The following is a 13850-nucleotide window of genomic DNA, read 5'->3' as shown; positions in this document are numbered from 1 at the left end:
TCAACCTTGTGCCCTAAGTCCATCATACACCAAATCCCCCTGCTCTGAGCCCATCATGCATCCCAACAGACTCCTGCACCCCCACATCCACGTCCCCTGCCATAAGACTGACAGAAGACAGCCTGAATGCATGAATGAAGCTGGATTTGACCAGTTATGATGTAAACTTCAAAAGATGAAGCAGCAGAAGGCCAATTAAATGAAGTCTGTGAGTACGTTTCATTTATGCTATTATTAATCATGTCAACTATCAATAATATTATGTTGTATATTTTCAGTCATGCAAATGAGCACTCTTATACAGCTCTTTGTTGACCACTTGTTCTGAATTTTGATGTAGTTTGGCTCTTTAGCTTGAAAAGGATGCCAGGCATAGGCCTTCATCTGCAGCTAGACTGAGGGAGTAGCAATCACATTCTATCTAAATTTCAATACAATAGTGTAATACCAGGCTATCCTAACGGCAACCACTACCTCCAGATAAAGTAACAGAACTCAAGATGGATAAAGAAAACTTAGTTTGATAGCATCTCGTCTGGCAAAGAAAATATCAGTTAGGGACATTAGATATCACATAATTGAATAATTGTGTAACTGCATGAAATTTTAGCAGTTACACAACTATTTGATAGTCCCTGGGGTCCTCGGACCAGGAAGCAGAAGTGGGCTAGACACAGCTACTGCTGCCACCCCCTAGCCCTCCTGCAGGGGGACAGGGGTCCTGTGGGGAGCCCAGGGTGCTCCCTGAGGAATACAGGGTAGGATGGGGAATTTAAGCCCTGGCCACTGCTTCCCCTTCTGATCCTGTGGAGACTGGGAAGGAGGGTCAACACAGGTGGCAGCTTCCCCATTGGAGAAACAGGATAAGCTTCCGGTGCTTGGAAGTGGTGTATGACACGAAAAGTAGTAAGGGATCCTCATGCTCAGACCCTGCACTCCCAGCACCTCATGCACCTCCTCCCCTGCCGTATCCTCCAGCCCACTCCTGCCCCCTTTCCCTGGCCAACATCCTGCTCCCAATCCCTCCACCTGCCAAATACCCTGTTCAATCGGGGCCCAGCCCCCATCTGGCCACAGCATCTTCTCCCTGGCCCTGATCCTTGGGCAGGCCTCACAGTCCAGCCCCCATCTGGCTTCAGGAAGGGCTGGTGGCAGCCCCATTCCTGCTGCACCATGGGTAGAAGGGGAGGCCACGATCTGGCTCCAGCAGACAGATTGGAGGGGGGGGTGGGGGTTGGTGAGCATAGTGAGCAGGACATGCAGCCCCCTAGTAACATATAAAAGGGAGGAGAAAGTGTTCTTCTGGTCTGTGAAGTGATCAGTTAACGGGTGACATTCAGAGGCACCGCTCCTTTAGTTTACTATACTTTCAGTACCTAGAAGAACATCGTGACAATTAGGAGAAAACTAACTTTACTTTGACCACAAGCTACAAATGATGCCATAAAAACAGATGAAAGTTATCCTGGTTTGAAACTTTCACCTTGTGTGTATCACCAACTCAGAGAAGAAGTCCCAGAGCAAATTAACACTTGGCTTCATGGTTTATAGACAGATCCACGTTTCAAAGAGTTGGCAAATAAGGTTTCATCCTATAAAACAACTAGCATCACACCTAGTACTTGCTACTTCTGACCCATAAGAGCCAGAAATCTACCAGACCATAGAATCATAGGGTTGGAAGGATCTGGCCTTAATTAATACATGGTAAATTGTATTGCATTATTAACACAGGATTAAAAAAAAAATCAGTAAGATCAGAGTTTTAGGTATCTACAACACTCCAAAAAATCTGTTAAAAGAATCTTTTTCTTTCTTACCTTAAACGGTTAACACCTATGTAAACTCTGTTTGAAATGTAATCATGCACATGTCCTGCTTCCCCCCGCCACACAGCCAGAGAGGCTCTCACTCTCCCATCTGGACTGCACCAAGTGAGTCAGGACACCCCTAACAAACTCCCCTCTGCCTCAACCTCACTGCACAGATGCCAGCACCCACCCACCCACCCTTTCCCCCACCAACCCCTGTGCCGTCTGCTCCCCCCAGCCTAGTCAGGACTAGGATACAATCCTGCTTCTCAAAACTTGCAGGCACCAGAAGCCAAGATTGGAGTCACAACAGGATACACAGCACAAACAAGCTCTCCACCCCCATCTCAACCCAATGCCACACACACGCTGGCAAGCCTGTTTCTCCAGTGCTGTCATTGATCCCACTGCTGATGCCCAGGCAGCATGAGGGAAGAAGCTGCCTAATTCAATTCCAGGGAGAAAAAGCCAGACTGGGGAAAAGAGAAAGGAGTAGATTAACCAAATTCCTTGTCCCAGAGTGGGACAGAAGAGGACGAGAAAAAGAGAAACTAACTCAAACCGGGGGAGGGATCCTTACACCCTGATGATGTAGGTGTCAATGACAAATTTCTGTTTTTCAGTTTGCTTTTATAAAAGCCTAAAAAAACCTGAACATAAAAAGTATATGAAAAAAAATCCACATGATTATATAATTAAAGACTGCATGGTAATGCATACATACAGAAAAATAGGTGAAGTAAATGTGCACTGGCAAGTTGATAGTGCTTCATTTTGCCACCTTGATAAAGTTCTTAGGGTAATTTTTTTAATATAATAAAGCATCATTTACAGCTGATAAAATATATTAAAGACTGAATGAGACATTTTAAATTATTAGCATTCACGAAGCTCTTACCATGTGTGCTGAAATATCCATCCTAATAAACAATTATTCTAGATTTAAATCTTTATAGAAAAGACTTATCACAATATACAAATGACTGAAGGTAAGTGGTTCATTCCTGTCTACCAGTAGAGAAGCTATGCTACTTCTCACGGTCCCAACTTCTCCTTCTTAGAAGGTGCAGTGCCTAAGAAGCTTGTCTACAATCCTGAAGTTTATTTCTTTAAGTCTTGCTCACAGAAAAGCTACTTCCAGTTCGACCAATCTGTAAAACGAATACCTGATTCACTGCATGAAGGCAGTCAAAAACCTGCCTTAGCTCATTCATCATGCTGGCCATTTTACTCCCTTCTATACCATTGGCTATGAAATTGATATTCCCTAACCATATCAGCCTGATGAGCCATCGACTCCAGGGAACTATGATACCATTTCAGTAATTTTAAGAGTTTTCAGGGAAAGGAATACTTCAGGGCAGAACTTCAAAAATCTTCTTACTTGATGTAAGCATGAAGCTCTTTCCAATAACAGAGGTGAAAGAGTTCAAGCAAATTTCTGAATAATTTAACACTTCATTAACAGAGTGAAATGTCTAGCTATTTTAGTTGTGAAGATATTGTTTCACGTGACAACAGAGGATTTGCATACACAAAAAAAGTTGTCAAGTTTTAATTACAGCGCTATGGTTAAAGCACTAAAAAGCCCAATTGGCATGGGTGTATTTACACTAACAAGTGTGCTTATACCAATACATCTTATTACCATACAAAGAGACCAATAAAACGTCCCAGCATAAAATATCTTTATTTATTGGTGTAACTGCACTCACAATAGAGATTGTACTAGTACAGAAGAGTCTCGATTTTCCGACCTTCGCTTATCCGACATTCCGTTTTATCCGACGTGTCACCCGCCAACGTGATGAATAAGAACGCAGTATGTACAACAGCCAATCACAATCAGCACCGCGTACCCACACCACGCACATGAGTGTGGTTGTGCTTTTGTTTGATGACGCCTAAGTAGATTGAAATTTCTTTATCAGCATGGCAAGTGAAAAGAGAAAGAAAGTAGTTGTTTCAATGGAACAAAAACTTGAAGCCTTACAGACTAAATAAAGGCGAAACTCTGCAAAAAGTGGCATCAGAATATGGTGTGGGGCATGTTACTGTTGGCAACTGGAAGAGAAAAATAAATGAAATTGAAAAATGGTGCTCTGATAGGGCTTCAAATAAAGGTCTGAAAAAGACAAAGTGAAAAAATCTGAGTATAAAAAGGTGAGTGAAGCTTTATTTTCGTGGTTCATACAGCAGAGACAAAACAGCTCCTGGCTATAACAGAAGCAAAGAAAGAGTGACCATTCTTGCTTGTAGTAACGCCTCAGATAACCTTAAACTCAAACTTGCTTTAATAGAAAAGTCCAAAAATCCACATGCTTTCACAAAAAAAATAGCTCCTACAGCACTGCCAGTTTGGTATAGCAACCAAAAGAGTGCATGGATGAGTTCTGAAATTTTTCAAAGCTGGTTTTACAATTAATTCGTTCCATCAGTAGAAAGATTCTTGAATTCAAAAAACCTAGAAAGGAAAGCTATTTTGGTTACTGATACAGGTCGCCCCAACTTGCAACGCAATCGGTTCTTGGCATAGCGTCGCAAGTCAGGGGTTTTCGGCCCCTTCCGCACTTAAAAAAAATGGCCGGAAGTGCAGGGGTTCCCAACTCGGGCCGCCATAAGGCGGGGATTTCCTGTAATGAGCTCTCTCATTCTAACGCAGATGGACTGAAGGATGGGGACTTAAGAGTGATTTTTTTTACCATCAAATGTCACCTCATTGTGCCAACCTATGGACCAGGGTATTATTGAAGCTTTCAAAAAAAAAAAAAATGTCAGCTTCTTAAATCACTTATAGATGTGGTTGATGATGGAAACAGCATGCTAGATAAATTGAAAAAAGAAACTTAAAAGATCTTGTTTATTGGGTTGCGCAAGCTTGATAAGAAATTGAAAAAAAAACCCACTGGCAAGATCATGAAAAAAGCTACTTACGGATGACGAAAACAGAATAAATGAAGATGAATATAATGAAGAAACAAGTTAAGAAAGTTGTGAAAATCTTTTCATCTTATTGAAACAGTTACCAGGCTGTGATGATGTAAGCAACGACGACGTACAGGAATGGATGGAAGAAGATGAACAGCTGACTGATCTAGATTTGACCTTGTGAATCATGGTGATGATCTCAATATGGAAGAGGATGTTAATGAACTAGAGAAAGTGGATAGATTGAGTCACAGTGAGGGAGTAAAGGCTCTCGATGCAGCACTCATTTATGTTGAGCAACAGAGGGAAGCGACTGCTAAAGACTTACTGTTGTTCAGACGCTGGCGTGATCTTGCCGTGAAGGAAAGCAAGAACGCCCAAAAACAATTCCCGATCACTCATTTCTTTAAAAACTAAACTTTTTATATTCACAAAAGTGTTGTAAATTCTATTTATGTTTGTTGAAACTTTAATTTTTTCCATTAGAATTAGTAGTAAATTGAAGTTTATACATATTTGTACCCATGTTTTATATTAGTAGTCTGTATTATCCGTACTGTACTCTTATTAGCTGTAATCTTTGAAGTACCCCTTCTTCCTCCCCTATCTGATAGAGGCAGCGGGGGGGGGGGGGGAGAGAAAGAGGGGGGAATCAACTAGTCAGCTAGTCAACTGACTATCCAATAAGCATGTGCTTGTTAGATAGTCGACTAGTCCTTACCATCCCTATATTGTACCCCCCTCAAACTGCACCCCCAACATTTCATTTGCAATTTTGTTTATTGGAAGAGCTAAATATACCTCAGAGACAAAGACATAAATCTTACAACTTAACTAGCTTGAATGTGTAACTGTAACCATAAAGCAAAAGAAACCCCCAAAATAAAGGATAAGCAAATACCTTCTGTACACTTCTTGCAGCTCTCTCTGAGTTCTCTTTCAAAGGTACTTTTCCAAATAACTTCCAGCCCAAATCATTTTGTTTCTCCCGTCCTGTATTTTGCTTTCTAGAAAACAAATTTCTAAGTAAAAAAGAAAGATTCATAAGGGTTAAAAGGAATTTAACATTAACCAGGAAAACAGTTAACTTCACATTTTGTTTATTCACGGCACTATCCGTGTGTGGTACCAGTTATACCTTCAGAAGAAGTGATTCTAAGGCAGGTTTCCCTTCTGTGTGGGGTAGCCCATACAAGCTAAATACTTTCATGTCTGATCTATTAGAAATTCTTTCCTAATCAAATGTATACACCATGTCTGCAACAGACCAGTGTTTCTCAACCTTTTTTATAAAGTACCCCTTTAAAATACACACACACACACACACACACACACACACACACACACACACACACACACACACACACACACACACACACACCTCCTTTTTTAAAAAAAATTATAAGTATTCCTAGTACTACAGTTTTCAGACACACAACTTTTTTTTCTACTATTGCAACATGCTTGTTTAAACAACTTAATCGTAGCCAGGTGGGCGACGAAATTTTTGGGTGTAAAAAGTACAAAAATAATAAAGCGCTGTTCTTAAAACAAAAATTCAGTTTTCGCCAAATTTCAGTTGTGTTGATGTACCTCCAGACTTCTCTCAAATACCCCTAAGGGTACTCATACTACTGCACTAGACCATTTCTCTCTAAAATTTCCTACCATAGCAACTCCAAAGGACCTAGTGATACCAGGAACAATAGAATACACAGTGTTGCTATCATCCTCAGAGAAGGATGACAAGATTTTTTAAGTACCATGTCATTTAACTCTACTTACAGCAAGTTTGCACAAAACATCAACAGCTACCAGTATATCACACGCCACAGGGACTGCACTGACAGCAGTAAGCATGAAAAAGTTTAGAAAACTACTGTGTACATGAGGCATTTGATATGGAAGTGACATTATTAAGACTTATTACATACGCTTGCTCAAGTTCCTTCCTTCGGTCTCATCTACAAGCATTTATTGAAATTTTCCCACTGTTGCTACCACTAGTTCAGGTCACCTGGTAGTAATTAACAATAGGTGTGTTAGTTTAGGGACAATACCATTGGTCATTGGCCTCTGTAAGCAGTTTTGCATACACCTTCTCTGAGCAGGATTAGCCAATGCAGTGTTTACAGTATCAGATGGTTCCTTCTTTCACTCATGATCCCAATATTGTTACCATAGGTGGCAGCAATAAGTAGCACTTGAAGCAAAAATATCCCAGTATAGCAACAATCACAGTTTTAGAGGAAATCTAATAATCAGTTATTACTAGAAGGGCATGAAACAGACAATTACTCCAGATGCCTTGAAACAAAAACCCACACAGAAATGAAAAGAAACTCAAATACAAAAATCTCCTCCATCCTGCATGTAAGTGTTACAAAACCAGATTTTTAAGTTTTACATTTAAGGAAAAAACCTTCAACTCTTCCCTAGTTTTGGTTGCCTGCTTCAGTTGCAATGGAATGTATTCTAAAGCACCACGATATTTAAGGCACCCCTTCTATTTAATTTATGACCAATAATCTCTTAGTAACCTTACCAGCTCAATATCTCCAACTACTTTGTCTTATAAGACAAGTACTATTGCAGTTATAGAAACTGTTACATCATATATATTGTTCAGCATTTGGTCTGCTTCAACAAACAAAACAAAAAACAAAAACAAAACAAGACCTTCTCTCCTTGAAGAAGTCTACAGCAGCTATGAAATGTACTAATTCTGATGTCTGCTAAATATCTCTAATTAACCTATTTATAAATATTCTATTACAGGACAAACTAATTCCTTTATCAAAGGTTGTACAATTTAGACCAGTACATGTTTAAACATAAGGAAATAATTTTCAGAAGTTTACACTGTTTTATATTAACCTGCCATCAAAAACTGTCAAACTGTTCAATTGTTTTGTTTCTGCCAAGCATGCCACAAATGCACCAGTTACAGACAACATATTCCAGAATTGCATGGAGGAGTAAATTAAGCCGTGCCTTGAGGAGGTGAGCGCCATAGCCTATGACCCTGCCCATATTCCACCCTTGCTCTGCCCAGACTCTGCCTCCTCCACACTGTTTCTCTCTTCTCTTCCTCTCCCGCACTTCCCTACACATACCCTGTTCCAGAGGAACCCAAATGTATCAAATGACATTTGGAAAAAAAAACAAAACTCACCCTCTAAAATTTCTTTCCAAACAACACGGAGCATGTTTTCCACTGTATGTCAGACTGCAAAGACTGGATGTATAGAAGGTACCTAATAAAAAGCACTAAATTTGGGAATAAATGTCACAGGTTTTTTGTCAGATTTATTTCTGCAAAAGCTTTGTAGTAAGGGCCAAGGATATAAGGGAATAGTTGACTACCCCATAAGACGGGATGGACAATAATTTCTGACTGGGGGCCACTTCAAAAATTTTGGAAGTGGCCCTGAGCCACCCTAGAAGGGGTGGGGCCAGGACACTTCCATGCTTACCCACCACAGACCCTGATTGGTCTGGGGGGGCATGCAAAGTCTTTGCCCCTACCCAGAGTTAGAACCGCCAGCTGTTCTGAACTGGCAGTTCCCTCTAGGTACCCCTGCCCCTGGTGGTGGAAGGAGACTTTGCTTGTTCCCGGCTGTTGTCCCCAAGTCAACCAGGTCCTGGGGAGGGGGAGCATGTGAAGTCTCTCACTTCTTGCCCCCATCCTGCAAGGGAGCATTGCACTTAGAGTCAACCAGAGAGCAGGGTGGAAGGAGACTTCACGCGCTCCCCCGTCCCTAAACCTGAATGGCCTGGAGGCGGGGGGAGCGCACGAAGTCTCCTCCCACACTGCCCCCATCCTGCAAGGATCATGCGGTGCTTAGAAGCACCGCACCCATCGCAGAGCAGGAGGAGACTTTGCGTGTCCCTACTCCCCTGGCCCCCAGGCTAATCGGGGGGTGGCAGGGCCTCTGTGGGCCATGGGGCCAGATTAACTCTGGCCCACCGCGGCCCTTTTGCCCACCCCTGCGAGAAGCATATGCTTACTGGTTACTCGAGTTGACTACTCGCTTCCCCGCCCCCCCCTTGCTGCCTCTGACACAGGTGACAAAGCCTGTTAAATGGCTTCACTGCCACTTACTGGCTTTTCCCCAGGTTCAATGTTATGCTAATAGGTCTGGCAAGCTCAAAAGCTTTTCACTTTTTAGTTATTAGATTCTTTCTTCCACTTCCCCTATTTCGCCTGCTGAGGAATATTCACCAGGCTGCAACAGCCTGTCGTGGGAGCCTGCAGAATGGTCAGCCTTGAGATAGGAAGTTGCAAGATGTTGGGCATTGAGACCCAGGGAAGGCAATGCCTTCCTTTGCCTATTATACCCACTGCCTAAGCAGAACTATTTAATTTGAAGGAAAGCACAAATGAAGACTTAATGTCACGACAGCATACTTGGGTATGTATTTTATTGAAGCTATTTCACTAGTTTAAGGAACACTTACTTCAAACACAAAAATCTTACTTACAAGAATGGATTACATCTCTCAATACCTTCAAGAGTATAGTTAACTTGAAGGCCCTTTTCAGTTATCAGATTAAGATACAGACAAGATCAAGAATGTATTAAAGGATTATGGAAACCACTAATCACAGAAAGATGGCATAGAAAGCAAGTGATGGGGCTACACTTCCTACACGTACAAGAGGTACATTTTTCCCCATAATGAAAATATGAGACAATGAGGTAAAGGAATGTTTTGGAAAATGACTAGAAAAAAGAAGAAACTAGTGTCCATTCTCTCATCTTCATCTCCTGATTACTTTCTGAATGTAAAAAAAGACATTTTACAAGAAGTGGTGCAAAGGGAAAAAAGTGTTAAACCCCAATTTACGCTCCCCCATTCTTTGTATTCTACCTACATGCTAATTCACTCAAAATCAGGTCTATCAACCCAGCTCAGATCTACCAAACCTTGTTGTGGAGTCTTAACCACAAAACAGTATGTTGTATTGGCTCTGACAATACAACAGCAACATCGGTAGCAATACAACATCAGTGGGCTTAGTCCCACCATCTTTCAATGATCAACCCTCTATTCAAATATTACCACCTCGACCAGTGTTCATATATCAACAGCAGTAACAAAGGTATGGGTGATAATTATTCACAAAAATTTGACTGTTGTTTTCAATAGTAATGAGCTACTGGCATGCACCACGGGAGTTGATGACTAGGTAGAATTTACAAGGCAATTATACAACCATGTTTAAACGTACTTGTGAGTTAAAATGAGATTACTGTATGAACCCATAATGCTCCACATTAGGAAGATGACTTTACTGAGTTTGATTTTTTTGTTATTTACACTAAATATACCTCACTGCCTATCCACAATTAAGAAAAAACAGTTCTACCTGAGCAGATTGCCTAATTATGAGTTTAATTGTGGAGAAATAAACTTTGGAAGAAACAATTTCACACAACATTTAGTACATGTTCAAGAGATGGTAAATAGACAAGAAGATTGCTGTTGTGGAAAAAGGGGCACAGGGAATATCAAAATGTAAAGAAGTGTGATGAAAATAGAATAGCAAACATAGCCTGCTGTCAGAGAGAAAACTCTGCACAAACAAGTACAGCCAAAACTTCTGTTAGAGCCAAGATTTTCTTTAGAGCCATCATTAGATTTGGAACCAGGCAGGGCTGGATTTCCCATTAGGCACATACCTAGAGGCACCAGCATTCTAGGTGCACTTACAACCTCAAATTTTGCTGCTCTCTGGTCCACAGTATGGGGAAGCATGGCCTGTTGGAGTGCTCCTCACTCAATCCGGTGGACAGTCACCTACTGGAGGGGCCAATAAGTATAGCCGGAGACAAGGCTTGGGAGATCAGCTCTCTGGAGGGGCGTGTGTGGGGAAGATCTGTGTGTGTTAGGGCAATAGGGGAAATTTGACTGTGGAGGGGTGCTGAGTGGCAAGGAAGCTAAAAGTTTCATGGGGTGAAGTACCACTGCTGCCCAAGGCACTTATGTGGACAGTGGGGGCCCCTGGAGATCCCAGGTGCTGTGTGTGATAGGCTCTGAGCATCCACAGTCAGAAGCAGCTCCTGGCTAATTTGAGCAGTGGGGAAGTCTCGGACTCCCTGTGCCTCAGGGCACCCAAGATGTAAATCCAGCCCAGGTCATGGGCTAGCATTTTTAACTACAAACTATCTTCAGTCCCTCAGCAAAACAAAAAGTCTTGGATATTAATGAGCTCATGACGCATACAGAAAGATCATAAAAAGAGCTGGATATATATAGCATGGTTAAGAGAAGACTGGGGACATAATCTACAAATATCTGAAGCTTTCAAATGCTGTGGAATGACAAGAATTTAAAATAGTAAGCAAGAGGTACAACAGTACGTGAAGTTAAGCTAATACAAATTTAGACTATGCATCCATCATGAAGTGCTCTTGCTATCAAGCTGTATTAGGTTACAAAAGTCTTGCATAGTCTCCCGAGAGAGTATCACTTTTCACTTGTAGAATTAGACTAGAACAAACACAAGGATATGTACTGTAGAGAACAAAGCTGCACTGCCTCAAGATGATGATGAACAAAGCTGTTTTCCAACTCCAGACTTTGCAAGGCCTGCCCAGGGCCATCCTTAGGATTTATGCTGCCCTACGTGAGATTATTAAACTGGTGCCCCTATGCCTGACTTGCTCTTCCACGCCTACTACCTCCCCTTCCCAAAAACCCCAGCAGCCAATCCCTTCCCTCAGACTGTGCTGTAGGCAGTGCATTCGGCTCTCTAGGACCCAGCCCTGCTGTTATATGCTCTACTGCATCCTGTCATAGGCATGCGCAGCACATTTCATTAGGATGTGCACCCAAAGAATGTTTTTAAATGTACTCTTTGATCCCCCATTAGCCACATCCCTGACCCCCGTGAGCCATGCCTCTGGAGGCAACACTCTTGGGGCAAGATGGACACATGACCAAAAGTAAAAGGTGTCATGTGACCACTCCCCCCCCCCCAAGGACTTTTCCCACCATCCTCCTACCAATAGGGATTAGATTGGCCCCCACCAACTCCCCCTCCCCATGCAACTATCCTGCAATTGCATTAACCCAATGTGTGTGACATTAACTCGGGGGGCGGAGAGGCTGGGGGAAGTGTTCCATCTCAGGCTGTGTCTGCACTGGCGCGATCTTGCACAAAAGCAGCCATTTTTGTGCCAAAACTTGCTGCCGTCTACACTGGCCGCGAGTTCTTGCGCAAGAACACTGACATTCTAATGTATGAAATCAGTGCTTCTTGTGCAAGAACTATGATGCTCCCGCTCAGGAATAAGCCCTTTTGTGCAACTGTTCTTGCACAAGAGGCCAGTGTAGATAGGCAACATGAATTTCTTGCGCAAGAAAGCCCTATGGTTAAAATGGCCATCAGAGCTTTCTTGTGCAAGAGAGCATCTACACTGGCGCGCAAAAGCACATCTCTTGTGCAAAGGCATATGCCAGTGTAGACGCTCTCTTCTGGAAGAGCTTTTGCACAAGAACTCTTCTGCAAAAGAGTTCTTGCGCAAAATCATGCCAGTGTAGACATAGCCTAAGAGTTTCCTCCTATGAGCAAAATGAACTGTGTTGTGCACCAGTACTGAGTTCATGTGGCTTGTACTGCCACTTGTACTTGGCACCCAAGTAATTAATAAATATCTTATAAACCTCTACCTTTTCCCTCTGCTGCCATGTCTTCTCCCCTTGCTCCATCAGCTCCCCTGGTGCCTGCTGCACCCAACCCCCCACCCTCCTCTGCTGTCCTGTCTCCTGCCCTTCTCATTGCCCTCAGCCTTCCTTCAACCAGCCCCCCCCCTCCACTAGCCATTCTCTCCCCCTTGTGCCCACTCCTCCAGTAGCCCCACTCTGATCATGTGAGATACCCCTCCTCATCCCCTCTCCTAAAACCTCCCTCTACGCACCCGCCCTGCCTCTCTTCTGGTTCCTCTCCTGCAGGTGTCTGCCCTTCTGCTTCACCCCCAGAATCCCTTGGCACCTGCACCTTCTCTTACCCCTGGACCTTCCTGGTGCCTCCCCTTTCACTTACTGCCCCTTTGCCCTCTTTTCCCCGGATGCCCTCCCCATCACTACTCTCTGCCCCATTCCCCTCCTGCCCCTCTGTGCCCTCACATATGACTTGCTCCATCTCCACCTTTCTCATGCCCACCCCTTCTTTTAAGCCTTCTCCCCAACACCACCCCCTCTAGCTTCCAATGCCCTTCCTCTCTCTTCTCCCAGCATCATCCTGTCCCCCCTCCCACTGACACCTCCCCTCCTGCCCTTTTCCTCATTGTCTCCACTTGCCCCCCCCCACCGCATTAGTCTTTCCTACACCCCTGCCCCTTGGTGCCTTCTTCTGACCTGCCCCCCTCCCATCAGCACAAGCCCCTTCCTCTCCCACTCCTCCCCCTCGCCTTGCCTACCTTCTGCCTTCCCGTTTGCAGGACTGTAGTTTGCTGAGATCGGGCCCCAGAAGTCCCCGTAGCCAGACTATGTGCTGGTGCCGGAGATGGAGACCGGCTGCTTGGTGCTCGCAGCCCTGGCCCATCACAACACGGCCGGTCCCGCCCTAGCGAGGCTCTGCTCCCTCACGCCCCGCTCAACGCGTCTCCTGCTGAGGCGCAGCTCGGGTGTTTTTAAAAACGGCGCCACAACGCCAAGCCGCACATGACCCCACCCCCTCCGGCTCGCCACGCGTGACCCCGCCTCCGGCGCAGTCCCGGCTCCTCCCAACGCTTCCGCCCAGGTTGACAGCTCCCCTTCACCACCCGGGGTCAGCTTGCCGGCCTCCTCGCTGGAGTCCCTCGGCCCGGTGGGGTCTTCTGACGGGGCCCCTACTGGCTCCAGCGCAGAGTGCACGCGTATGCTTCCCCTCCGTGCCGGGCCCGCAGAATGGTGCCCCAGAAAGTGTGGTGCCCTACACGACTGCGTACTTCGCTTATGCCTAAGGACGGCCCTGGGCCCGCCCCTTGGTCAATGAATATTGTATTACAAGAGCAACCATGATTGACACTGACTGTAATCCTTTATGGCCACTTCCACGAATGACAAGACTCTAATATACAGATTGTACCTCCCTTAACCGGGACTCTCTGGTCTGGCACC

General features: G+C 44.2%; 1 protein-coding gene across 7 annotated transcripts in view; it reads right to left on the bottom strand.

Annotated features, from left to right (window-relative positions):
* Nucleotides 1-13850, bottom strand: part of TBC1D14 (TBC1 domain family member 14) — a 114959-nt gene that overhangs the window by 45784 nt on the left and 55325 nt on the right. For 5 of the 7 annotated variants that reach the window (XM_075930776.1, XM_075930780.1, XM_075930779.1 and 2 more), the window contains one exon: nt 5641-5761. The exons of 1 other annotated variant lie outside the window; for it this stretch is intronic. In XM_075930776.1, the coding sequence (XP_075786891.1) occupies nt 5641-5761 (121 nt within the window). The remainder of the gene's footprint in view (nt 1-5640; nt 5762-13850) is intronic. One more of the 7 variants, XM_075930778.1, reaches the window with a different exon arrangement.

Source organism: Pelodiscus sinensis, chromosome 5 (assembly GCF_049634645.1).
Source record: "Pelodiscus sinensis isolate JC-2024 chromosome 5, ASM4963464v1, whole genome shotgun sequence".
NCBI lineage: Eukaryota > Metazoa > Chordata > Testudines > Trionychidae > Pelodiscus > Pelodiscus sinensis.
The sequence above is the reverse complement of the archived record's forward strand: the minus strand, read 5'-3'. Positions and strand labels throughout refer to the sequence as shown.